Source organism: Elgaria multicarinata, chromosome 3 (genome assembly GCF_023053635.1).
Source record: "Elgaria multicarinata webbii isolate HBS135686 ecotype San Diego chromosome 3, rElgMul1.1.pri, whole genome shotgun sequence".
NCBI lineage: Eukaryota > Metazoa > Chordata > Lepidosauria > Squamata > Anguidae > Elgaria > Elgaria multicarinata.
In genome coordinates, this window is record NC_086173.1 from 13673910 (window position 1) to 13701240 (window position 27331).

The 27331-nt window shown below is 47.9% G+C and overlaps 2 protein-coding genes across 4 annotated transcripts; one reads left to right on the forward strand and one right to left on the reverse strand.

The window, feature by feature from the left end:
• Positions 1-1207: 1207 nt before the first annotated feature.
• On the forward strand, positions 1208-17318 carry KEAP1 (kelch like ECH associated protein 1). 2 transcript variants are annotated; one of them, XM_063119312.1, is made up of 6 exons: positions 1208-1354; positions 9117-9778; positions 11610-12295; positions 13364-13569; positions 13731-13907; positions 16371-17318. In XM_063119312.1, the coding sequence occupies exons 2-6, from the start codon at positions 9236-9238 to the stop codon at positions 16535-16537; spliced, it is 1779 nt and encodes a 592-aa protein (XP_062975382.1). In that variant the 5' UTR covers positions 1208-1354; positions 9117-9235; the 3' UTR covers positions 16538-17318. The 2 variants fall into 2 exon arrangements, with proteins under 2 accessions (XP_062975382.1, XP_062975383.1); XM_063119313.1 differs by lacking the exon at positions 1208-1354 and adding an exon at positions 8260-8277.
• SPC24 (SPC24 component of NDC80 kinetochore complex) lies at positions 17305-25373 on the reverse strand. Of its 2 annotated transcripts, none has more exons than XM_063119315.1 (6): positions 25217-25373; positions 23599-23789; positions 21298-21442; positions 19401-19493; positions 17821-17897; positions 17305-17731 (listed from the first exon to the last, which is right to left on the reverse strand). In XM_063119315.1, the coding sequence occupies exons 2-6, from the start codon at positions 23768-23770 to the stop codon at positions 17625-17627; spliced, it is 594 nt and encodes a 197-aa protein (XP_062975385.1). In that variant the 5' UTR covers positions 23771-23789; positions 25217-25373; the 3' UTR covers positions 17305-17624. The 2 variants fall into 2 exon arrangements, with proteins under 2 accessions (XP_062975385.1, XP_062975384.1); XM_063119314.1 differs by having other exon boundaries at positions 23599-23817; positions 25217-25372.
• Between the last annotated feature and the right edge of the window lie 1958 nt (positions 25374-27331).

Below are 27331 nucleotides of genomic sequence, written 5' to 3' on the forward strand. Positions count from 1 at the left end.
GTTCCTTCAGGGTAAAATGTGATTGGAAGCTCCCACAGTGGCTGCCTACCTGCTGAGGAAGGGAGGCAGCAGCAAGATTGTGGCATCCATAACAGATCGTAGAATACTAGAATCATAGAGTTGGAAGGGGCTTGTGAGGCGATTGAGTCCAACCCCCTGCTCAATGCAGGAATGCACCTTAAAGCACCATGTACACTGATGGTGCTATATATTTATTTATTTATTACATTTTTATACCGCCCAATAGCCGAAGCTCTCTGGGCAGTTCACACAAATTAAAACCATCATAAAACAACCAACAGGTTAAAAACACAAATACAAAATACAGTATCAAAAGCACAACCAGGATAAAACCACGCAGCAGAAACTGATGTAAGATTAAAATACAGAGTTAGAACAGTAACATTTAAGTTAAAATTAAGTGTTAAAATACTGAGAGAATAAAAAGGTCTTCAGCGGGCGGCGAAAAGAAAACTATGTAGGCGCCAAGCGAACCTCTCTGGGGAGCTCGTTCCACAGCCGGGGTGCCACAGCGGAGAAGGCCCTGCTCCTAGTAGCCACCTGCCTCACTTCCTTTGGCAGGGGCTCACGGAGAAATAATAATAATAATAATAATAATAATAATAATAATAATAATAATAATAATAATAATAATAATAATAATGCATAAATCCGTATCCAGAACAGCTGCCTCTCCCCACCTCACTTCCTCGTTTTTACTCTACGGTAGACAAAGCCCCCACCCACCCACTCGATATGGATCGGGTCCCTACCCTAGGGGCAGACGGATGTTACGATCCGAATTGGGGTTGTGCGTGCGCCTACTCTGGAGTAAAAATGCACGGAAAGAAGGGATTGGAGGCCGTCCCTGCCCCGTTCGCCAGCGCTTCCGCGGCGTTTGCGGCTTCTGCGGGGTTTGCCTTTCCGCCCAGTGCCGGCAGCTGCTCACCCTCCGCGGGGCTGGCGGCTCCAAGGGCCCGCCCTCGCCCTCCTCCGTACCTCCCTCCGTCTCCACTCTCCGCCTGCCTTTGCCAAGCCCGCCCCGCCATTTTGAGCCCAGCCCTGCCTGCTGGCCCGGCGGGGACTCTTATTCTGACAGCGGGGCGGCTGCTTTTCTCTCTTGCTTAGTCATGGTGACTGACTGGCTCCCCGTCTCCTCCTCCTCCTCCTCCTCCTCCTCCGCCCTCCGTGCTCGCTACCCCTCAACCGCGGCGGCTTTCAGGCGGCTTTCAGCGGCGGCTGCCCGCGCTATGGAGGAGCAGAGGAGGAGGAGGAGGAGCAGCAGCGCTCACTTGGATGGAGGAGGAGGAGGAAGGAGGCGAAGACGGGGGCCCGCCGGCATCGCCACGGAGGGGTGAGTCGCGCCAGCCCCCGCCGCCGCTTTCTGTACATGCTCAGAGGAGGGCTTGAGCTCCGCGTCCTCTTTCCACTCCTTGGGAGAAGGCGGCTCGTAGACCCTCACCCGGCCCAATCGACGGGTTTGCCGGAGCCCGCCTGGTGCCGCTGAAACGAGGCAGGGGACGCGGGGACATTTGGGGCGGAGTGGAGGAGGGCCTTCTCCCCACCCAGACCCCCACCCCCATCCCCATCCCCGGGCCTTTGGGCAGGGGAGATCGGAGGGGTGGTGATGGGGGTGGTGATGGGGGGGGGGCGTGGATCGCATTCTTGGCCTTCATTCCGGGGTTGGGGCAGAAGGTTTTGTTTTGACGCCTGCCCTGGGAAGGACCGGATTATTATTAGTATTATTAGCATTATTAGTATTAGTATCAGTATTACTAGTATTATTTATTAAATATATATATCCTGCCTCGCCTTTGTTTCGCTGCACCAAAGCTTGGTTGGAGGTTCTGTTGTGATTCCAAGTGGGAGGCTGAATAGAGATATCCCTGGATAATGCACGTGTGGATGTGGGAACTCGCTCGGAGAGGGTGTGTGCGCGCGCGTGTGTGTGTGTTAGGCAGACCTGACTGCAAATCTGGGCGCACTTGGGAGTCATGATACCTTCCAGGGTGGTGTCAACAATGCAGCGTGCAATAGGAATGGTTTGGCATCCCTTCTTCTTCTCTTCTCCCAGGCATTTAACAGCATATGTTGAGTGTTGTTTTTTTTAACTGACCCCAGAATAATTGTTTTTGGCTGGTTTTGTTTGTATTTTATGTTTTTCATGGTTTTAAATTGTGTATATTTCTTTTTAACGTTCACTGTTTTTAACTTTTATACAGCGCCGAGAGAGCTTGGGCTATGGGGCGGTATATAAATATAATAAATAATAATAATGATGATGATGATGATGAAGGGTGCTGGGGAACCGCACCATCTGAGAGTTGCATGGTTTTGTCTTGGATCATATCATACAGCTAAAGCTTGGCCTGGGCAGGAATTGAATCGGGGATCCCTTGTCCAGGACACGTGTGGAAGAAATTGCTGAGTTGTACCTTTTGGGGGGCTGCGATCCTGTGGTAACCCTCCACCCCGCCAACCACAATGACTTCAACAAACCCATTTCGGCATCGCTCACACCCACACCGAGTCCCCTCCCTGTAGCTCCCAGCTAAGGCTTGAAAGAAAAAGGGATGTTTACCTCATCTGTCAACCGGGTTTAAGAGAATTTTGAGCTGATGGAGGACCTGCCATTTTAATTGATTGTGTGTTTTAAAAAATGTAGGCTGCTTTCCCATATACTCAAAGAGGCTTGCCAGTGAGAGAGAAAAAACCCCACCACTTAGAACAGTGTTCCTTAGCTGTGTTGGACAACAACCCTGACAAAACTGTCCAAGCAGCCAGAAATACAACAGGAGAAGCTTTGGGAGTGAGAGGAAAAATTGTGTTTGAGAACAGACTACAAGAACAAGAGGCTACAAGCTGTGGTGCTAAGAAATGTCAAAAGAAATTTATTTATTTATATCTGAAATATAAAAATGTTCAAAAAAAAAACCCCTTTCAATCAAACTTGTACAACTCTCAACGTTTCGGATTCGGAGATCCTTTGTCAGGGCCTGTACAACGAAATAAATTACTTTTTGGAGTAATTATAAATTTAAAACCTTCTGGATATTTTTTTTTACAAAGCTGCAGTCATGTTCATTCTATCCAGAAGGTTTTAAATTTATAATTACTCCAAAAAGTAATTTTTTTCGTTGTACAGCTCCTGACAAAGGATCTCCAGATCCGAAATGTTGGGCATTGTACAAGTTTGATTGAAAGTTGTTTTTAAACATGTTTATATTTTTATATTTCGGATAAAAATAAAGAAATTTCTTTTGACATTTCTCAGCACCAGAGCTTGTAGCCTCTTTTTCTTGCAGCCTTTTTGTGGTGCTTTTTCCTCTTTTTCCTCAATTGTTTGAGAACTGGACCTGGGTCTAAGTGTGTTTGGCTGGGGTGGAAGTTTATTAGGGAATTTGGGCTGAGGTAAAAGAAGTCACAGGAGTCCTTAAGAACTGTCACAGCAAGCATTCTTGTGAAAACCCCACAGTAAATATTAGTGATCTCTTATGTACAAAATATCCCTTTAATAAATTAACTTGTTTAATAGTTCATATGGTCTGTAGGGTCAGTTCCCCATCTCAGATCTTACACCACGCCCCGTGGCGCCGCAGCGCCTTCACCCGCACTTGCGTTCCTTCCCAGCTTCTGCATGGGAAGGACGGCAAGTGCGAATTTTTCTGCCCCATGCCTCTGGAAAAATAAAAAATGCATTTTCTTTTTGTATTTTAATAAAAAATAAAATAAAAATGGGGTGGGAAGGAATGAGGCAGCCAGGGGATGACGCGAGAGGGACTGGGTGAACCACATCTCCTCCCGCTGGCTGTCCGTTCCTCCCCACCCACCCCCATTTATTTTTATTTTTGTTATCTGTATCTGCGGAGCTGCGCAGATATTGATAATTAAAAAATAAATAAAAAGGGGGGAAGAACAGCCTGTTCCTCTTCTCTCCCTGTTTTTTTTTTTTTTTTACTTTTACAGAGGTGCAGGGCCGCCCATGTAGCGGACTTTTTTGGAGTGGGGTTTCCAGGGTTTGCCTCCGGATGGCTTTGCAATGGCAGCTGCGTCATGTAGATGACGTGCAGCTACTGCGAAGCCATCCCGGGCAAACCCTTCATGTAGAGGCTACTAGGAGGTTTTTAAGTATTCTAATAGCGCAATTAGAATACTTGCTCTATACTTGTTTAGACCGAAAAAAGCCCTACAACTCCTAACATCCCCCAGCCAGACATCCCCTAGGGATGATAGGTAATCCACACAGCTGGTGAGAACCAGGTTGGGGAAAGCTGACTTAACTTAGAAGACCAATGAAATCCTAAACAAAATAAATAAACGGCCCGCACCAAACAATAGAAGATAACTGTTTTCACCAACTTTTTAACTCATATCTTAACTCTTCTCCTTTAACCCAGCCTTGTCCAAGCCTGGCTTTGTTGAACTCCAGCTCCAACCATCACCAACTAGCACAGCTATTGGCTGGGGGATGTTAGTCCAACACAGCTGTCTGGGATGCCGGGTTGGGCAAGGCCAGGTTAAAAGCCAGCTGAGATAACAACATCTCCTAATTCTTCCTAAAAACAGCCAAAGAGCTACACCTTGGACCTAGGGGAAAAGATTGGACTTCCATATATCCAAACCCCTCATACTGATGCCTTTGTGAGAGACTGAAGGAAGTGTTTATTAAATAAACAAGATGAGCAAAACCAGCCGCTTTTTTTCCCCGGGAGCAAAGAGCAGATGTTGTACTTTCACTTTCATTCCCTGTTACAGTAGCACGCTGGAACCTCAAAGAATACACAAACGTGCAAAAGACACCAAACTGAGGGGTGTGCAATAAATTAAGATGCAACATACGAAAAAGTTACACTGAAAACAAAATCTCTTGGCTACAGTAGACTCGGCCATATTGTTGTAGCTGGTCAGCAGACAAGACTTTGGATCATGAAACCTAAGAATTTTAAGATGTCGTGATTGTTATTTTAGTATTGTATTGGTTTTAAATGCTCTTTTAACTAATTTTATGTATTACATTTTATTTGGTGTTGTTCCTTGCCTCAATCCAGAGGGAGAGGCTGGATAATAAAATAATAATAATAATAATAATAATAATAATAATAATAATAATAATAATAATAATCTTTCTGAGATTGCTTTTTACCTCTTCCTAACAAAGGTGGGTGGGTAAGATGAAGCAGAAGGTTTCAAACATCATTAGGCCAAAGCCAGAACTATACATATGAGGGGTTCTGGATATACAGACCCCAATCCTCATTGCCTGCTTCTACTGTAAGCGTTGCTTCTTTGGGCTGCCTTAGTTGGCTTATGAAAAGGCTGAGGCAGCGGCCTTCCTGCTTCTGCCTGCATTAGCCTGGATTGCAACACTTACTACTAGTAGCAGTAGCAGCAACCCTTTGTAGGAAAGAGGTGGTGGTTGGCAAGATTTCCTGGCATGTGTTTAAACAGCGCTTGGACTTTTCCTGCTGAATTTGCACACTGCTCTCTGCCTAAACAAGCTGTCCAAGCTCAGACTTTGTTTCCGACACATTGACTATAAAAAATCCTGCCCTATTTCATACCCAGAAGTGGAGAAGGAGGAGGAGGCAGAGGAGGGGGGGGGCTTAGTTGCATCTCTGTGCACAAGAGACCAGAGCAAGCTACTATACCTATTGTTAAATATATCCACTTCCAGGTCTTCACACACACACACACACAGAGTAGGGGAGAGGGAACAATGCCTTTATTTACTTTTAGTAGTTGATGAGAATCCAGTCTTTTGGACTTTGCTTCTTGAGTTGATGGTTACAGGCTTTCCGTTTTAGAGCATGATTGATTTCTGTAGTTTTCATCGAACTTAGAAACTTTGGGACATATTTCCTTTTCTGTTTCAGACTCAGGGCCTAGGAAATAATTGGGAAATGCATGTTAAGCTAGACAACTTAAGGGCTGGGCTGGCAAAGTTTAATCTTGTCTCCAAAGAGAAAGCCTTTATTTGCTTTGGTTGAGACAGAGAATGCTGTTGATCCTCTCAGGCCTGATGACGGCCGTGTGATTACTTCTTTCCCAGCATAAGAGGCCTGTTGATGACCTGAAGTAGAGATGGCTGAGAGAAGTCAAGGAAACGCTGACTGGCAATGAATCAGCGTGGTGTCTGTGGGGAAACTGGGACAGCCCCCGAGTCCAGCTCCAGCTGTTTGGGAGGGAAGTCAGGAATCTATGAAGTAAAGACAACTCACCACCACTTATGCTCACTAATGGGCCACGCCCATCCTGGGGGGCCCCTGCCAAATAGCTGTACCGGTTGAAGAGCAGGAAAATAAAGTTCCCAAGGACACACCCTGAGCAGTTATACCCTGATTGCAGTTTCCGTTGTGTGCAGCAGGAAGGTGAAACCAGCTGATGCTCGAAAAACTAGGGCAAGATGGCTCAGACAGGGCTGGCCTTAGGAGTGGGTGAGCTGGGTGGGCACCTGGGATGCTGAGCTGGGGGGGGCGGCGGCGGCGGCGGCACCAACATCTCACCTGCACCAGGCCTCATAAACCCTTTGGGTGGCCCTGCAAAAGTGACCACTTGGGGAAGGGGGCACCAATGGCACTCCTCGCCCGGGGCACTATTGATCCTAAGGCCAGCCCTGGACTCAGAATAAATTTACTGCCCTTGATTTACTCCGCACTAGGAGTGGGCGATCCTCACTACTCCAAGAGGTGTGAGAATTCTGGATATATGCAAATGCCTGGCTCTAGGCTGAAAGCAAAGATGGGAAACTTGTGTTTGGGCCTGCAAGTCCCATTAGCCCTAGTCAGCAGAGCCAAAGGAGAGGGCTCATGGGAGTTGTAGGCCAGAACAGCTGAAGGGCACAAGGTTCCCACTCCTGGCTGAAAGCAATCAAGCCGGACCTAGACCCTTTAGTTTGCCTGCTTACAGCCCTAAAGTCAAAAGGCACCGTGCAGGAAGCGCCTGGAAATTCACTGCCAGAATGACCCCTGGAATGGATGAGGACTCATCAAGGTGAGGGACTTGCAACCTTTCTTCTTTTCCTTTTTTTGGCACCCCGGCCACCCAACTTTGCACTTTGCAGGATTGCACAAATGCACTGGAATCTACCTATCACCTTGCTATCCCCAGGGTAAAGTAATTCCAAGGAAAACCAGTCACCTACCACCCCCACTGGTGTTAATCAAGCCAAAGACGGCTTTCCTTTGGGGCCTGGGCAGTGTCCCCCCTGGACCATCCCTTTCCATCCGCAAGACCCCCCAACCCAAGTCTTATCCCTGCCTGGGCCCAGCAGCCCTTCTCTCTCTAGTCTTCAGTTTCCCTAGAGTCACCACCGCCTCTTGACCCTGCTCTTTCCTCAGTCCTATTTCTTCCTCCTCCTCCCAGCCCCTCCATCCAAGCCAAAGTCCTACTGAGCAGTCCTGCCACCTATTCACCCTGAAACAACAACTCCTCCTCTCTCTCGCCTCCCTTCTGGGAATGATGCCTTATAATTAACCAGATCGGTGCTGTTCTAGCGCTCTTTCAATAAAACTGATTATTTTCTGGGAAAGCGTTGTTTTGCTCCCATTGCTCCTTTATAAGGGCAGCTCCTCCATCCGCCAACTATCTGCCGGTGGAGCAGGGCCGGGGTTGCATGGGGGAAAGCGCTGTACCCTCACGCGGCATTTGCAGCTTGCAGAGTCGTTGCTACCTGTTTAATGACTCCAGTATTTATAAGGGGGGTGGCACTGAATAGCAGGAATTTCCTGAGGAGTGTTGATTTGTATTTGGATAATAGTTCCAGGTTGATTACAATACGAATGATGGCCAACCCCCCGAAACACAACCACAACCCAAGGCTCTGTGGACCTTGGGTGACGGGGCAAAAGTGGATGAACCTGGGATTGAATTGTCAAGTAACTTGCTGAGTCACGATGAATACATGTGAACTTCCTGGGTTCGCTTGCGTGGCCCTCTGGCACAGGCCTCCTAAGAGAAGGGGAAAGGTCAGTTCCTTGCCATTCTGAGAAAATCACACACAAGTTACTCATTTACTTAAGTAGATGTTGTCTCTCTGCCAATTAAACCACACACACCGGGGTGGATATTGAACTCTGAGCAATATCCCTGTATAAATATTTCTGTTTTGAAACTGTCTTTACATCCTTCAGCCAAGGGCATTCTCAAACCAGCCCTGGTTCTGCGAGATTCTTTTGCTTTGACTTGAATCCCAAGAGGCTTGGGTCAAGAGTCTCTATTCCTGAGCCAAGGAAATCCCATGAATTCTCAACAGGTCTGACCCTTTCACATCTATATAAGGTGTGTTAGGTGTGCATACACTTTCAGACCCGTTTTTATTTATTTATTTATTCATTTATTTATTTATTGCATTTCTATACCGCCCAATAGCTGAAGTTCTAGACTAGGAATGAAGATGGATCCTGCGCCCCGGCTGTCTTGCTAGTCACAGCTATTGCTCCTTAGCTTCATAAGACAAATGTACTTAATTTTAAGTAATTAAGCCAAACCATAAACACGCGCGCACACACACACGCACCAGCCTTCACAAGTTTGGAGAGGAGCTTAAGGATGCTATTGCGTGTTTGTTTGTTTTTTTGAAAATTATTAGAGGTTTTATTGAACATTACGGGTTGTAGAGGGACGTTTCTTTTTCAAGGTATAAGCCACCTCTTTATTCATTTATCCTTTCTCCTATTTTTTTCAATAGGATTTTTCCAAGTAAAAATGATGAATAGTAAATCCAAATCCAAATACATCCCATGTGAGCCAATTTCTTTACAGTCTTTCTGACCACTCAGGATCTCTATTTGGTACAAGCGAGATTATTTGATAGAGTTATCACTCATCGTCGTACTAGATCACACCATAGAGTTCCATGTGTCTTGAGAGGTTGTCATATATTCTTCTCTTTATCAGTGAATTCAATAAAGGGATACCATAGTCCATAAAATGGCATGGTTCGCACCACATGCTAAGCTATAATGTTTAGCTCAAAATGCTTGACCACCGTAGCTTAACATGTCATTTCAACAGGGTCCCTTCCTACTCGGTCTCTTTGCACCTGACAATATTTTGTGAGTTTTTCCATTCGTGCAAGGATCCTAACCAGTCCTCTTGCTTCTCTGTCTCCTGTGCAGGTGTGGAGAATTTTCTGTATGCTGGGGTTCTGTAGCCAGCCCCCCAGCTTAGCCGGTCCGGCCGCCCCTGGTTGTTTTTCTCTGTTCCTTTGTGCAATGTGTCGGCGGCTGCTTCTGTGATGTACTCTCCAGAGTGCCAGGCGGAGGTGACTCCCTCGCACAATGGCAGCCGTACCTTCAGCTACACCCTGGAGGACCACACCAAGCAAGCCTTCAGCATCATGAACGAGCTGCGCCTGAGCCAGCAGCTTTGCGACGTCACCTTGCGGGTCAAATACAAAGACATCCCCCCGGCCGACTTCCAGGCCCACAAGGTGGTGCTGGCCTCCTCCAGCCCCGTCTTCAAGGCCATGTTCACTGTGGGCCTCCGGGAGCAGGGCATGGAGATCGTCCCCATTGAGGGCATCCACCCCAAAGTGATGGAGCGTCTCGTTGAGTTTGCCTACACGGCCTCCATTTCCGTGGGCGAGCAGTGTGTGCTGCATGTCATGAACGGGGCAGTCATGTACCAGATTGACAGCGTGGTCCAAGCCTGCTGTGACTTCCTGGTGCAGCAGCTGGACCCCAGCAACGCCATTGGCATTGCCAACTTTGCCGAGCAGATCAGCTGCACCGAGCTACACCAGCGGGCACGAGAGTACATCTACATGCATTTTGGGGAGGTGAGTGCCCGTGCAAGGGGAGGGCACCAGGTGTGGAAAGTGATGGTACCAAGAGGGGGCAGGGTGGGGTTGGGATGGGTGGGGGAAGCCTGGTTGTGCTAGAGGGCTATTATTGCTTCACCAAGGACAGTTGAATTCTGCACATCTGTATGCTTCTGTCTGTCTTTTGTTATTTATTCTGCTACTACTATTCATGAGAAAATGGTTTCCCACCCCAATGCTCGGACAGGAAGACTTTAGTGACTTGCTGAGAGCATAAGAAGAGCCCTGCTGGGTCAACTAAGGGTCCACCTAGTCCAGTGTTCTGTTCACGCAGTGGCCAACCAGCTACCTGTGAGAAACTCACAAGTAGGACATGAGTGTAACTGCACCCTCCAACCCCTGTTCCCCAGCAGCTGGTATGCATAGATATGCTACCTCCGATATTGAAGGTAGCAATTAGCCTTCAGGACTAGTAGCCATTGATAGGCCATCAATAGCGCTGAGGAGCTTTGTTTAAAAAATCTCCCCTCCTGGCACCCAGCCCCTGCCACAGCTTTCCCCAACTGGGCTGGGGGATTATGGGAGCTGTAGTTTAACACATCTAGTGGACACCAGATTGGAGAAGGCTGCCCTAGCAAATGTTGCCAGTAGGGATGTGCTCCACTCCGATTAGAATCGGAGAATCAGAAGCGAATTGGCCTGCTCTGCCTTGCCCAGAGGCCGAGTAGAAGCAAACCGCGAACCCTTAGAAGCAAGGCGAAGAGAAGCGCCCATAGGCGGAGCGCGTCTCTTTCCGCGGAGCGCTCCGATCGCCATTTTGAAAAATTTCGCCCGTAGGATTGCATTGCAGAAAAGAATAGGGGATAACTGTGTTGTTTTTAAAGCTATCTTTCTGAAACTTCTTGTGCTTAGAGAGTCGTGGCTGGGGGTCATTTTGAGCCTACTCTTAGCTCTCTGCGTGGTGCGGTTCGCATGCTAGAATTTTTTTAAAAATCGGGTAAAAAAAGCGGGAGATTTACCTTTTTGAAGTGCTGAGGGGCAGAGTCAACTCCCGGTCATGATCATAAATTCCCCCAAAATCAGGGGAGGCTTGGATTGGCTTGAGTCTTGGCATGCGTATGTATACGTCCATGAGGTGTCATGGTGCCAAACTTGAGGTTTCTAACTTTAACAGAAAAAAAGTTGTAGACTTTTTTGGATTTCAATGCAAGCCTATGGGGGGGAAAAGCGGAGCGGAGCAGACTATAGGCGGAGCGAAGCGTCCCGATCTGCAAATTGCGGATCTGGAAGAGAAGCGGATCGGGGGGTCCGTGCACACCCCTAGTTGCCAGGCAGTCAATTTTGGACTGTTCCTCTCAGAGCCTCAACATTCTTGATTTTTCGTCAGCACTCTTGTGTGTGTGTGTGTGTTTTAAACTTAGTTTTCTCCTGCCCTACTCCTCAGTAGCACCGCAAGTCACTTTACCGCTTCTTGCAGACGGGCAGGTCCAGCCCTACCATTAGGCAGAGTGGGGCGGCTGCCTCAGGCAGCAGATGTTGGGGGGTGGAAAGTAACGGCAAGCTGTTGGGGGACAGTGTTGGATGTGCCACTTGGCCCCCCTTGCACCCTTTAAGCTGGCCTGCTGCTCTCTCATGGTGGAAGTTGCCAGCCTGCGCAATGGGAATGGGAGAGGGGTGTTGTCTTGTCCTTTGCCTCCCGCAGGACGATGTCTTGGGCTGGTCCTGCTTGCAGAGCAATGGTGCATCAGAACTCCCTGTTCTAACTGTTCCGCTGAACTTGCAGATTCTTGTCCTTCTCCACCCGCTTGCTGGCAGAGTGTCGTGGTCATGCTGGTGGTCTCCTTTGCAGGTGTCTAAGCAGGAAGAGTTCTTCAACCTCTCGCATTGCCAGCTGGTGACGCTGATCAGCCGGGACGAGCTGAACGTCCGCTGCGAGTCGGAGGTCTTCCACGCCTGCATCAACTGGGTGAAGTACGATTGTGAGAACCGGCGGCTCTACGTCCAGGCCCTGCTGAAGGCCGTGCGCTGCCATTCGCTCACCCCGCATTTCCTCCAGATGCAGCTGCAGAAGTGCGAAATCCTCCAGTCGGACTCCCGCTGCAAGGACTACCTGGCCAAGATCTTCCAGGACCTCACCCTGCACAAGCCCACCAAGGATGCGGCCTGCCGCGTGCCCAAAGTGGGGCAGCTGATCTACACGGCGGGCGGCTACTTCCGCCATTCCCTCAGCTATCTGGAGGCCTACAACCCTTGCGACGGCTCCTGGATCCGGCTGGCTGACTTGCAGGTGCCCCGCAGCGGCCTGGCTGGCTGTGTGGTGAGCGGGCTTTTCTATGCCGTGGGTGGGAGGAACAACTCCCCCGACGGCAACATGGACTCTGACGCCATTGACTGCTATAACCCCATGACCAATCGGTGGTCTCCCTGCACTCCGATGAGTGTTCCCCGTAACCGGATTGGTGTGGGGGTGATCGACGGCATGATCTACGCTGTGGGTGGCTCTTTTGGGAGCAATCATCATAACAGCGTGGAGAGGTGAGTCTGGCATATTCCACCCCTGCACTAGTCCATAGGGCCACGTTCACAAGTGAGGAATGACCAAGTGATGCCCAAGATTTCCAGGGAGTTCCTCTTCCATTCAGGTTTTGTTTGTTACTTTCCTCCAAGGATCCCAAGACAGTGTTCACGACCTTCCTTCTCTCCATTTTATCCTCACAACAACCCTGAGAGGTAGGTTAGGCTGAGAGCCAGTGCCTGGCCCAAAGTCACCCAGTAAGCGTCTTGGCCAGGTGTGGGGGCTAGAACACGGGTCTTTCCAACTCCAGTCCAAAACCCTAACCATCCCATCACACTGGCTTCTCAGGTCTGTTTTGGTTTCCTAAAACACTTGTTAGGTGTGTTCACCAGCTTTTATTTCAGCCCCAGAGGATCAGAAACTGGATTTCTGTAGGTTAGGAGTGTGCAAAAGCCTTCAAACTGCACAGAAGTCTTCTATCAGACAGACAGGACAGGTGGCATGGGGCTGATTGCAACGTGTTGAAACAACACACGTGATGTAGACCGTTCTGAGCTGTATCTCAAGATTGTAAGTGTGGGGAATTGCGTCCCCCCCCCACACACACACATAAACCCCACTGCGTACGTAGAAGCGAGTGTGGCACAGTGGTCTCCTTTAAACTTTTCAGAGGAGCTCAGCAGACAATTCTGGCTCCCCTAAACTTTTTCTCCTCTCCTCCGAATAGTAGAAAGTTGTGGTGTGCGTGCTTGATTAAAGGTGCAATCCTGTGCATGTTTAGACAGGAAAAAAGTCAGACAACTCCCAGCACATCCGAGCTAGCTATGCTGGGTGTTGTGGGGCTTTTTTTCCTGCCTGAACAGGCATAGGATTGCACCCTAACTGGTCCTCCCCATGACGTAGACGAAAGGCCCCCAGAGAAGACGCCAAGCCAGACTTTCCCTCGCAAGCGCCACGGCTTCCACCCCCCCTTGCCTCTGCAGTCCGGCTCTGTCCCCCCCACCAGCCCCAACGGCTCCCACCACGCTGTCTCTTCTCCGTGCTTATTTTGCCCATGCGCCCTGCGGTGACTCCTCGTCTTCCTCCAGGTACGAGCCCGAGCGTGACGAATGGCAGCTCGTGGCACCCATGCTCACCCGGCGGATAGGCGTCGGGGTTGCGGTGCTCAACCGGCTCTTGTACGCGGTGGGTGGCTACGATGGCACCTGCCGCCACAGCTCGGTGGAGTGCTACTACCCCGAGCGGAATGAATGGGAGATGATTGCCCCGATGAAAACGATCCGGAGTGGAGCAGGTGAGTGCGGTGATGGTGGGTGTTCCCCCCCCCACCCAAGTTCGATGCCGAGTCTTGAAGTTGGATGCTGTGGAAATGCCTGTGGAAGCCCAGAACGTGGCCGCGGGTAGCGATGGAGATCAGGTGCGTGTCTGCCTTAACACTGCTGTGTTCTAATGCAGGGGTTTGTGCCCTGAATAACTGCGTCTATGCCATGGGGGGCTACGATGGCACCAACCAACTTAACAGCGTGGAGCGCTATGACGTGGAGGCGGGCACCTGGTCTTTCGTTGCGCCCATGAAGCACCGGCGGAGCGCCCTTGGGGTCACTGCCCACCAGGGCAAGATCTACGTGCTGGGTAAGCTGGCTCAGGGCAGATAGCGAGTGCCTCTCTGCCAAGAGGGACACAGCCAAGACCAAATGGCCACTTACAGTGAGTGCAGAGTGAATTTAGTTCCCTCTTGTGAAGGGGTGGAAGCAATTCTGTAATTTTACGGAAAGGGTACACTGGCCCCGTTTCACTTGATGAGGCTTACAGTGTGTGTTGGGACTTACTCACTGGTACGTTTGCCTAAGATTGCAGCTCCAATCTACAGCATGTTTTCACTTAACGTTTTCACTTAACGTTGACCCACAGTTTATTTAACTCATGGTTTGTTGCCATATCCAGGTTTTGTCTGGCAGATGTTTAAACAAACTCTGTATTGTTTTTTCAATCCCTTGTTTCCTTCTTCCTTTGCCTGCTCTCTCCCTGTATTCCAGCTGGCAATTTATTTATTTATTTATTACATTTTTATACCGCCCAATAGCCGAAGCTCTCTGGGCGGTTCACAAAAATTAAAACCACAGTAAAACAAGTAGAGTCAGTTTTTTTGTTTTTACCACTCTTGCCTGCTGCCTCTGTAGACTGGTAGAACAACCCACTGTACCGGGTTCACACATAATGACAGCCCATGACTTCTTTCTGGGTTGTTCATGGTTAACAAACCATGGTTTGTTAGTGTGGCCGTGTTCACACATCATGACAATCCATATCATGGGTTAGCTTTATGTACGACCCAGGCCGTGGGTTGCACGTTCACATAGGTAGAGAGTTCTGGTGAAGACAAGACGATGCAGAACTGACATAAAGTCCACATGCCCTGTTCTTTAACTTCACCATCCAGACTATATCCAAGTGACAAAGTATCAGGCAACAGAACTTCCTTGTAGCTAGAGTTGCTGCTGTTCTTTCTCCTTTTTTTAACACCCCAACAGAAAACAAATTTTAGAAAATGTTTATTCACAGAGAACATAATGGGATATAAATTCAAATACATGAGGAATATAAACAAAAAATAGCATACTACCTCAGCTAGTTATGGTTTATGGACTAATTTACATATGCAAAATCAAGTGACGAACTTGTGCCTCAATCTGCCATCTCAGATTAAATTAACAGAAAGAATTCTTGCTTATGTCAGTATTGGCTAGCAATGCAATGCTTTTCAGTTAGAGTTCGTACATTTGGCTGTTTCGTACATGCAGCTCCTGCACATATAAAAAAGCCCTCAGCCGGAGATGGTAAACTGCTATTAAGCCATAGCAAGATAATTGGTGTTTATTCATTTGGTGAAAGAAAACAAGCCATCCATTCTCAAACGAAGCAAAATGCATGCTTTCTCCTAGTAATATTACTGGTATACTGGATTTCAAACTGCCCACATTACTGTTTCCTAGGAAAAAATAGCATTGTCCTTTACTTTATAGTGGTTTGGGCTCCAAATCATATAGGAAAAAGATTCTGTGACCCTATACACACATACCCTGGAGTTAGCTCCGTTGAAAATGAAACCGGTATAAGATTGCACTGTTAACATGCAATTTAATTTCAGCTAGCGCTTAGAAAGGAAATATGCTGCAGCACATTGAGATATATTGAGGATGAACCTCAGTGCGTGACACCACATTGAAGTTATATGAGAGACACCCCCCCCCAACCTAGTGCCTTCCAGTTGTGCTGGATTGCAACTCCCATCATCACCACCCAGCATGGTCAGTGGAAGTGCTGGTAAGACGTGTAGTCCCAAAACATCTGGAATTGAAGTCCAAAACATCTACGGGGCAGGGCTAGGTGTAGTGTCAGCTAGGTCTTACCTTTCAACTCCCTCTTCAAGAAACAGTTTTCAAGAAGACTTTGACTTCCAACAGAAGCCGAGGTATTGTTTTAACTGCATTTGTTCATGTCTTGGTCACCTGTGCCTCCGTCCCTTTGAATTTAGATTTTAAGTTCTCTGGAACAGGGGCCTATTTCTTTTTGCGACATCACTCTGAAAAGTGCCTTATATGATAGCATCAGGGTTGCCTTTCATCTAAGGGAACAGCTGCAGTAGCAAGGCTTATTTCCCCCACTATGCACGCGAGCTGGATTCCCCCAAATACTCATGTGGTCTGAACCTCCTTGGCATGGTTTATTTGGGTGTGACAGCAATCCTCAGATATCCCAGTAGCAGCCCATGGATTTATTGAGGGTCGCTGCCCCTTCGAACAAGCCACGTGGCCCAGGTTCAGATGACATGGCAAGCAGTGCCAGCCAGGGTAATTTGAGGAACGCCAGCCAGCCCATGCAATGGTGGAAACAGTCGCTTGTTAGCCTTGCTGCGATTGTGTAAACCGGGTCACTGTCTGTTTATTATTATTATTATATTTATTTGTATCCCGCCTTTTGCCCAATGCTGGGCCCAATGTTTAGACATCCGTAATGGAGCCCAGTTAGCTGTCTCCACAACAGGGTCTCAGCCCCACATGGTGTTCATTTTGGGGTCTCTCCCCCCCCCTGCAGGCGGCTACGATGGCGACACCTTCCTGGACAGCGTGGAATGCTATGACCCCACCACCGATACTTGGACAGAAGTGACCCATATGACATCTGGTCGTAGTGGAGTGGGCGTGGCCATCACCATGGAGCCCTGCTGCAAACAGACCGACAAGCAGAAGTGCCACTGTTAAGGAGGGGGCAGCAAGGCAGGGCTGAGTGACCCTTGAGCTGGAGGAAGGAAAACCCGTTGGAGAGGGGCTAGCATTAAGACACGCCTGCTGCCAAGCCCCATCCTCCCAGAATTGAGGGGAAATGCCAAGGGTGGGTAGGACTTCGAAACCCAATTTGCCCTCCCTAGGAGGGAACGATGGCGGTGGAGAACTACTCGAGTGGTTGTTGCCCTGTCCACGCCTGGGCTTGGGTCAACCAAGAAGGACCCTGTCTGCAGAAACCGCAGAAGAAGATTTCATGCTCGCTGCACACTTCTTCTCGAAGGGTTCCGCAGGAAACAGTCTAATTATGGAACCTCCCAAGCATGGACGGGAGGAAGTATTTTGTACATAGACTATTCCTGGTCCTTCGAAATGGGTTTTGTACAGAGATCTTGACAAATTCAAGTTGGAATGATCTTCTCCCTGTTTCCACTGGCACCTTCTTGGAAACTTGTCAAGGTGTAAATGGAGAAAGCAGGGTTGGGGGGAAATTGGCCCTGGGGCTGCTCTTCTGCCACTGATGAGCTGCAGGTAAGTGAACATAAACCAGCCCAAATGGAAGAGCTCAGGTGGGCTCTGGCCTCAGCTGCTTTTATATTACCCATGGGAAAGTGCTCACCGGGGCTCCTACCTGCGTCGAGTGGTTTTCTCTCTCTTCGCCATCAGTGGTGCAGGTCTCCCAGGAGGCAATGCTGGTGTGTCAACAACTGTTTTTTGAATTTCACTTCCCATGTGAATAAAACACCTTTTGTGATTAGTACTATCGTTTATTTCTCTTCAGTCTCTGTATTTATTCAAACAAGCTTCTCCAGAATGCAGCTCTAATCAAAGCCATACATGGGAAAGAAAAGGCGGCGGCTGCATTTATTGTCTATAGCAGGAAAGGGGAATGTGTGTCCTCTAGCTGGCCTTACAACTTCCATCATTCCTACCTATTGGCTATGTTAACTAAGGCTGATGGGAGCTGCAGTCCAACAATGCCTGCAGGGCAAACCCGCCCCCCCCCTTCCTGGTCTATAGCCACATCGGCAACCCCTTTGCTTCTGTTTTTCCGGGGCCGCTTCATTCACCAAGATGTATTCACCAGGTTCCACAGGTAGTCACTGATGAAACAGCGGGAGTGCTGGCTGCTGTCGAGGTTGAGCGATTGAGCGATGTCTGGTCCATAATGGGCTGAGGGCAAAAAAGGATTAAGGAAAAACACACATTTTTCTTTCCCTCCTTGCAAGGAACCCTCTTATTTGTCTGCAGTGGAAGGATACTTCCTTTGATCATTGTGGGCTCACAGGAATAGTCCCAGTCAATGTGGCAGATTTGGTAATAAAGATGTACAAGATACCTGTAAGACACAATTGCACAAGTGAGGCTGCCTTGCCCTGAGTTAGACCATTGGTCCACCTATCCCAATAGTCCCTACTCTGATTGACAGAGGCTGTCTAAGGTCTTAACTGAAAATGGTGGCGCTGATATTCCAGGGTTTCTGCATGCAACATTCACTATGTGCTCTACAGCCCCTTCTGGTTATCCTTAGCTCTGCCCATAGTGTGACACTTTTAGAATACAGAGAAAGGCTTTCATGCAGTTCCACAGCCCTACACACTCACACACACACACACACGTTGGGTGACCACACACAGATAAAGCACCGTTGACATTCAACTGTTCAAGGTGTTTCACATGAATTGTCTAGTTACAGCCCTTTAAATTTCCGGATGTTTCGGCCTACCCATCCCATCAGCCTTATCCAATAGTGAGGGATCATGGGAGTTGTGACCCTTCAATATTTTGGCATACAACTTGCCCTCCCCTTACAAAACCACTCTGTAAGGCAGTCTTCCTAACCTGGTGTCTTCCAGATGTGTCGGACTGCAATTCCCAATGGCTGTGCTGGCTGGGAATGATGGACGTTGCAGTCCACATCTGGAGGGCACCAGGTTGGGGATCGCTGATGGCAGGTAAGCTGTTTTTGTCCCTCATGTTGCACAGGGAGAGGAGGTTATGTAAGGCACTTAAGCACGTTCATGGCAGAGGTGAGATGTGACGTGGGCACAGCCCAATTTGTAGCTCCGCCTCTTAGCCACTATGCTACATGGATGATACAAGCAACAGGATGGCAGAAATTTCCCCACCACCCTCCATCAAAGATATTGCTGGGCAGTGAGCCTATAGGTGCCTTTGTACCACCAGTGTTTCCGAGGCCTCCAAACGTGGACAAATACCACAAATGGAGCACATGTCTGAAAATAGCTCCACTGTGCACAGCTGCGTTAAGAAACCCATTGTAGGAAGTTCATCAAAGGTGGATGCCTTTGTCTGAGCTCAGCACTCAAGAGACTTAGGGGAGGAAAGAACTAGGATGTTGAAAATTAGGTTCAGGGTTTGGGTGAAGCCCTTAAACCAGTTTCCTGGTTCAGATGTCACAGGGTAGCTTCACTGTGGTTAGGTGCACAGCACAAGGGAGAGGAAGGAGGGAGGGCACAGGTTGCCAGTCAAGGAAGCCCATGTTTAATTGGACTGGTCACCATGATGTCCAAACTGGGCTATCTCTAGATAGGCCTGGGATATGGCAACAACTCAACAGGACTCTACAAAACAACAACACCATTCCCTTGGTATACACATACAGGAATCCCCCTAGAATGAAATAAGCCTGTGCTTTAAGCCACGACTGGTATCAATTTGCTTTCAAGTCAATGGAAAGCGGATCAGAGATCCTTAAGCAGCAAATACCGCAAATAGCTCCATGTCTGCTGAGGGTACCTCATGCAATAACCTACTCTATTTCCACCCGCTTCCCAGGTGTTGGTCTGGAAATACAAGGAGCAGGGGGAAATCTACTCACGTAGCCGACACGGACGAATCAGCACCTTCAGCCGCATTCTCCTCCTGCCGCCTGATTTCTTCCCTCAAGGCCTCCAGCTCTTTTCTTAAGTCAGTATAGCTCATGAGTAAAGGAATTTTGCCTCCAAGGGATTCCACAGAACACAGGTGGGCAACTTGTGTTGGCCTACAACTCCCATGATCCCTCACCATTGGCTATACTGGCTAGGGCTGATGGGTTTTTTAGGCCAAAACATTTATTTTATTTATTGCATTTTTATACCGCCCAATAGCCGAAGCTCCCTGGGCAGTTCACAAAAATTAGAACCACTGAAAGTATAAAACAAACAGTATAACAACATGCTATAAAATACACAGCCAGGATAAAATCAGGATAAAATCAATTTTACCCTGGTTGTGGAAGGCCACAAGTTGTCCACCACTACCATAAAGGGAATGGGAGGTGAGGGGGAAGCTAAAAAGAAGTTCTGATCTCTGTGAAAATAATTACCATGATCCTGATAAAATTCACCATTCTGGGAAGACATGGTTATCTGGATCATGGTGCTGTGTCATTACATTATCATGGTAATGATAGCACTCTTCAAATACTTAAAAGGTTGTCACACACAGGAGAGCCAGGATCTCTTCTTGATCCTCCCAGAGTGCAGAACACGGAATAATGGGCTCAAGGTAAAGGAAGTCAGATTCCAGTTGGACATCAGGAAAACCTTCCTGACTGTTAGAGCAGTAGGACAATGGAACCAGTTACCTAGGGAGGTTGTGGGCTCTTCCACACTAGAGGCATTCAAGAGGCAGCTGGACAACCATCTGTCCATGCTTTAGGGTGGATTCCTGCATTGAGCAGGGAGTTGGACTCGATGGCCTTATAGGCCCGTTGAGGCTAGAAACCTCAAGGCTTGACTTCTGCAATGCACTGTACATAGGGCTACCATTGTACCTAGTTTGGAAATTTCAACTAGTTCAAAATATGGCAGCCAGGTTGGTCACCGGTACATCTAGGGGTGAGCATATTACCCCAACATTAAAATCACTCCACTGGCTGCCGATTAGTTTCCGGGCAAAGTACAAAGTGTTGGTCATTACCTTTAAAGCCCCAAACGGTTTGGGTCCAGGTTACCTGCGGGATCGCCTTCTCCCATACAGTCCGCCCCGCACACTCCGGTCCTCTGGGGAGAACTTACTTCAGTCAGCCAAGACTAGGCTGACAACTGTTACCCAGAGGACCTTTTCTTCTGTCGCCCCTGGATTATGGAACGGCCTGCCGGAGGAGATTCGTAATATTAACTCTCTCTGTGATTTTAAGGCAGCTTTGAAGACGAGCCTTTTCCGGCAGGCCTACCCAGATTAATGTAAAATCAAGAGTTTTTAAAAAATGTGTTGATTCCTGCACTAATGTTGTTCCCCGCCTTGATACAAAGGGAGAGGCGGGTAAGAAATAAATAAATATATTATTATTATTATTATTATTACTACTATTACTACAATTCTAAGATTCTAAGATCTTAGAACCGTGGCCTGCTTATTGGTCCCTGGTCCACTGTGTGACCAGAGTGCTGAACTAGATGACCCTCGATCTGATCCAGCATGGCACTTAACAACCCAAGATAAATTACCAAGATCACGCAGCTGAAACACCATGGATGTCATTTGCACGGAGGAAAAACCTGGGATAGCAACCTCTGAATCCTACCTGAACAAGCCCAGATAAAGCCCAGAGTGAAATTGACTCTGCTGCCTTGCTGAACTTTGCCTTACAGAGGTTAAGAAGGCGACTTGTGTTAGGGTCTCATCATCATTGGTCTGGTCTAAAAAAAAATGAGACCTGTTTGGAGGGACTGAACTCGTACAAGGGGATGTTGAGGTTCAGTACTAGAGACAGAGACATGGAAGGATATTTTGTGTTTGTCCTCAATTTGACGTCCTTCTCATTTGCCCGAAGCAATTCATTTTCAATTTTCTGCAGCTTTTCGAGACTCGCCTTCAGCTCTTCTTCCCTGTCAGAAAGTTTCTGGGCCACCTTCTCCTCAGTAGACATGAGCTCTGCAGTGAGGAAAGAATAGGGGCCATTTCCCCAATTAAAATGTAGCCAGCAGGCAAGCCGTGTCCTGTTAAGAGTGCCACAGTGTGGCACTGGTGTCTTGCTTTTCATCCAACAGAGCAATCAGCAAGACTCCACAAATCATCTCACCAATCCAAGCTTCACTTAGTGTGCTGGCAGTGACTCTTAAAACCCTAAACCCGAGGTACAACACATCCTGATGCTCTCTAGATATTTTGGACCAGTACTTCCATCATCTTGAACTATTGGCCATACTGGCGAGGGCTGATGGGAGTTCCAGTCCAAAATAACTGGAGGGTACCAGATTGCCTATTCCTGCCCTAACAGACTAGGGCCAAGATATCTCGAAAGAGAGCCTGTTCCCATGTAAGCCTACCCAAATAGAATCATAGAATAGCAGAGTTGGAAGGGGCCTACAAGGCCATCGAGTCCAACCCCTGCTCAATGCAGGAATCCACCCTAAAGCATCCCTGACAGATGGTTGTCCAGCTGCCTCTTGAAGGCCTCCAGTGTGGGAGACCGCACAACCTCCCTAGGTAACTGGTTCCATTGTCGTACTGCTCTAACAGTCAGGAAGTTTTTCCAGATGTCCAGCTGGAATCTGGCTTCCTTTAATTTCAGCCCGTTATTCCGTGTCCTGCACTCTGGGAAGATCGAGAAGAGATCCTGGCCCTCCTCTGTGGGACAACCTTTTAAGTATTTGAAGAGTGCTATCATGTCTCCCCTCAATCTTCTCTTCTCCAGGCTAAACATGCCCAGTTCTTTCCGTCTCTCCTCATAGGGCTTTGTTAAAATAAAGGCCCTGCTCTGCGTGCCCTTGCTAACTTGAAGCAACAAGGGTGGCGACTCAGGACAGGGCTTTCTTGAGGTGTCAAAATTGTGAAAATCTCCCTAGGCAGGTCCAAGCCACTTCTTTATGGCCTCTAGACAGCAGCATAATGCAGCCCTTATACCAGAAAAACTTTGGGACAGCCTGTCTCTTCTCTTCTGACAACTGCTTGTGGTTTTTGTCTTATTTTGTTACTGTTTCTGCTGCTGGGAATGTTATTGCTTTTACATGAAGTTCTAATTTTGCATTGGTCTTGACACTTGTAAGCCACCTTGATGAGTTTTAGCCAAAGCTGTCCTGGAAGTATTTAATAATAATGGCAAGCATCCCTCCTGCGGGTCCATATCCCTTCAACGTTAGCTTTGCAGCAAGAGAAGCTTGCGCTGCTCCTGCTTTCCGCAAAGCCACACTGGAAATGAAACTAGACACAGCCCCTGCCCCACATTCTCTGGCATGGGTAGAGGACTCGAGGGATGGAGTGACAACCACAAATAATGACTGGCCAGAAAGCCAAGCCAATGATTCAGACCCCTAATTATCAAATTCATTCAGAGACGCAGACACTGCTTTGGAACACCTCTTTGGAATTAACCTGTGGAGTGCCTATATGGAAGCTCCGTTCACCCTCCAAAGCCTCACAAGTCAATCGATGCAATCTAGATTCAGCAGGCTGCGAGTTGGAGCACTCTACGAAGGTGCCTGCCAAGCAAATAGCTCCAGATTCTGAGTTTGAACTTTGGAGCCTAACCCTATAACACAGGTAGGCAACCTGAGGCCCTCCAGATGTTTTGGACTACAGATCCCATAAGCCCCAAGCAGCACGGCCAAAGGTAAAGGATTATGGGGAGGTGTTGTCTAAAACATCTGGAGGGAACCAAGGTGACTATCCCTGCCCTACTCTACGGAGAAGGGCAAATTTCACCTCCATCCCCACAACCCACTCCATGGTGTAATCCTGAACCAACAAATCCATCACCCCCAACCAAGTAACAGGCTCCTTCAGTATAGGCCTTATCAAAAGCCCAAGCAACACCATTCATACCCGCATCTGCTAATGCAACTTAAGACAACAATTTTTGCAAGTATCCTAAGAAAGAGAGTGTATAAATACACACACACCCCTCTTCCTTTTTAAAAGCTCCATGTCCTATGCAAGCACTGCTCAAGTTAATGCCTTGCATTCAAACCTCAACATTGGCCTGGGAACACAAAAAGCCAAAACACTCACCCAGCCCCAACCAGACAAGTGCACCAAAGAGGCCCCGGCGGACCATGCTAGGCTTCAAGGAAGCAGGGAGCAAGGTGTACCTCTGAGCAGCTGTTTCGTGGTCTTCTGAGTATCCAACAGTTTGTTGATCATCTTCTCCTGTTTGCTTAGGTTGTTCTTCAGCATGTCCATCGCCTTGCCTTCTGCCATCCACTTGAGCAACAACTTGCTCACCTTCTCCATATCTTGTACTTTCTCACTGATAGCAGCCATTGCGGGGTAGCGAGCCAAGCTAAAGGAACGGAGAAGAACGGAGATTCCTTGGAAGGCAATCCCAATCAGTCAACAGTGGGAAGGTGAACTCCTGCCTGATCCGCCATCTCAGTCATGAGTCAGAAGAGGTAGAATAAGGACCTGAAACCCCCATATCTTAATCAGACAGGCAGCAAGAGTTTGCCTTACCATTTCTAGTGGTACTCTCCACACAACGGCTGTGTTCGGACAACACGATAGTCAACAGTCAGCTCTCCATTGGGGGTACTCCCCACACAAGATGTTCCTACACAACTGTGGAGTGGTTGGGGCTGGCATTGAGTGGACTAATAGTCAACCCCTCATTTGACTGACACAGCCCCGCCCGGCTCCCCGTCCTCCTGGTGCTATCCCAGCAGCCTCTGCGAGTCGTGGCGGCTGTAGCAGAACAGCGTGCATGATTTTGGCCATGGCTTAGCGTGTTGTCTGAACAGCCCATTTTCAAAGTGCTGGTATAAACATTTAAAGCCCTAAACGGCTTGGGGCCAGGCTATCTGAAGGAACACCTCCTCCTGGATGTACCTGCCTGGACCCTAAGGTCATCCTCAGGGGTCCTTCTCTGTGAGCCCCTGCCAAAGGAAGTGAGGAAGGTGGCTACCAGGAGGAGCAGGGCCTTCTCTGCTGTGGCACCCCGGCTGTGGAATGAGCTCCCTAAGGAGGTTCACTTGGCACCTACATTATATGCCTTTAGACGCCAGGTAAATACCTTTTTATTCTCCCAGCATTTGAACAGTCTATAAATAAATTTTAACTTGGTGTTTAAAATTTGTAATTTTGCATTGCTGCTGTTTTTATCTGGCTGTATTTTATATTATGCTTTTATACTGTTGTTTTATACCTTGAATGGTTTAATTTTTGTGAACCGCCCAGAGAGCTTCGGCTATTGGGCGGTACAGAAATGCAATAAATAAATAATTTTTCTTTAAATTGTTAGAACTAGTCTACAAAAAAATCTACATAACATTTAAATCACATTAAGAGAGCAATTCTATTGCCCCTAGACAGTGTTGCGAAGGGGGGGGGGGAAGAGATAGAAAAGTTCAAATTCCCTGCCGAGATGTTTTCTGTCTAAACATGCAGAAGTATATTATATTTAAGTATATTATAATTCCCCCCCTCCCTCAATACAGGTCAAATTCAGATCTGAATTTGAACTGCCAGAGTGTAAATGGTTTTAATTTTTGTGAACCGGCCAGAGAGCTTCGGCTATTGGGTGGTATAGAAATGTAATAAATAAATAAATATATGGGGGCACCGACCCTCAATAGCCCCCCCCTTCCTTTCAAACTACCCCTAAGTCCGTGGGGTTGGCTCACACTCTGCACATGCTCCAAGGCACTCTTGCTGTCTGATGGGCTGAGCCTTGGGCACTCAGAGCAGGCCGAGACCTGGCCCCCAGTCACGCACCTTAGAGAGTTCTAAGGTCTTCCCTTCCGGCCCCTTCGCCGACCCACCAAGCGCCGCTCCCCAAGATCTCAACGCCGGCGCCGCTTGAACTCGGCGGGGATTCATTGGCCGCCGCCGAGACTCGCGAGGCGCTGATTGGCCGCTTCGCAGCACGTAGGCGCCCCGACACAAACGTCCCTCGCTCTCCCGCCCTTACCCGTCTTCCGTTGCTCCAACCGTAGAGATAAGAAACGTGGTAGAGTGACACGCCACTGCAGCCCTAGAGTTCCGTCTTCAGAGGGGACCGGTTTTCTTACTCCGACTTCTAGTATTAAGAATAAATAATTTTCAATCTGTCCAAGGCTAAGTACCGCTACTCGAAAGGATCGTGGCTAATGGTAGTTTTCATTTCCCTGCCCCGCCTTCCCCCGGAGATTCTAACTGTTGTGCTCCTCTACCCTTTTTTTATTTCTACGACCTCCTTTCACAGTAGCGACTAGCTTCAGCACCCTATGCGCATGCGCCCGGCCGTTACCAAGCTCGATTGCTTTTTGTCTTTCTCCTTCGGGGGGCCTCGCCCTCAGTTTTATGCGCATGCGCATCGTGGCCTTCCCGCAGACTCTCGTATGGCTCGAAGGAATCTCGGGCACCTTTAAAGGAATTCAGTAGCAGATGCTTCTACCACGAACAGACGCCAGAGGGCGCCCCTCCCCTTTCATTGCTTTTGAGGCCACGACCTGGCCTTGTCCCTGCGGGTGGACCGGACTTACTTCCCATATATATTTTGTGGATAATTAATTACAGATCGCCACAACAGAGGACACGCATCACCACAAATGAAGGGAGAAGAGGGTGCACATTTGCATACATCTCGCATATGCTAATTTACAGATAGAGACGCACTTATAGAAATAGTTACTATACTTTAAATTTTAGGGTGACCCTATGAAAAGGAGGACAGGGCTCCTGGATCTTTAACAGTTGCATAGAAAAGGGAATTATTATTATTATTATTATTATTATTTATTTATTTATTTATTTATTTATTTATATAGCACCATTAATGTACATGGTGCTGTACAGATTAAAACAATAAAATAGCAAAACCCTGCCGCATAGGCTTACGTTCTAATAGAATCATAATAAAACAATAAGAAGGGGAAGAGAGTGCACCAAACAGGCACAGGGTAGAGTAAAACTAACAGTATAAAAGTCAGATCAAAATCAAGTTTTAAAAGCTTTAGAAAAAAGAAAAGTTTTTAGCTGAGCTTTACTGTTGACCAGATTAAAAAGAGGGCAGGGTATCTGCAGCTTTAACTGTGGTGATGAAGAGGAAATTTCACCAGGTTCTCCTTATATACAAATGACACCTGCAGAAATTCCCTTTTCCATGCAACTGTTAAAGATACAGGAGCCCTGTCCTCCTTTTCATATGGTCACCTTACTTTAATTAGAAATACAAACCATCTCACCATAGCTGGGGGAAGGTGCCCTGTGTACCTTGCTCAGTCCTTTGTCCAGGTGCTAAGTGGACAGGCAAATTCAAGGCCTTTTGCTGTCCTTCCTTTCTCACCATTCATGAAATTGAACTTCAAAGGCAGTGTTCTCCCTTCTAATCATCATCATCATCTTCGTTACCCGCCTCACCCTCCGGATCAAGGCGGGGCACAACACAAATGCAAAAATACCACAAAATATGTATGATTAAAACATTCAAAACTAATACACCATTAAAAGCAGCACATTATTAAAAGGCATCCTAAAATTCAACTGGGTAGGCGTGCCGGAAGAGATCAGTCTTTATGGCTTTCTTAAAATCTGGAAGTCTGTTAAGTTGACGAATCTCTCCCGGCAGGTCGTTCCATAATCTGGGAGCGGCAGAAGAAAAGGTCCTCTTGGTAATAGCTATCAGCCTTGTTTTCGTTGACTGGAGTAAATTCTTCCCAGAGGACCTGAGTGTGCAGGGAGGATTGTACCGGAGAAGGCGATCCCGCAGGTAGCCTGGACCCAAACCATGTAGGGCTTTAAAGGTGATAACCAACACTTTATACTTTGCCTGGAAACTAATTGGCAGCCAGTGAAGAGATTTTAAAACTGGTGTAACGTGGTCACCCCAGGTGTACCAGTGACCAGCCT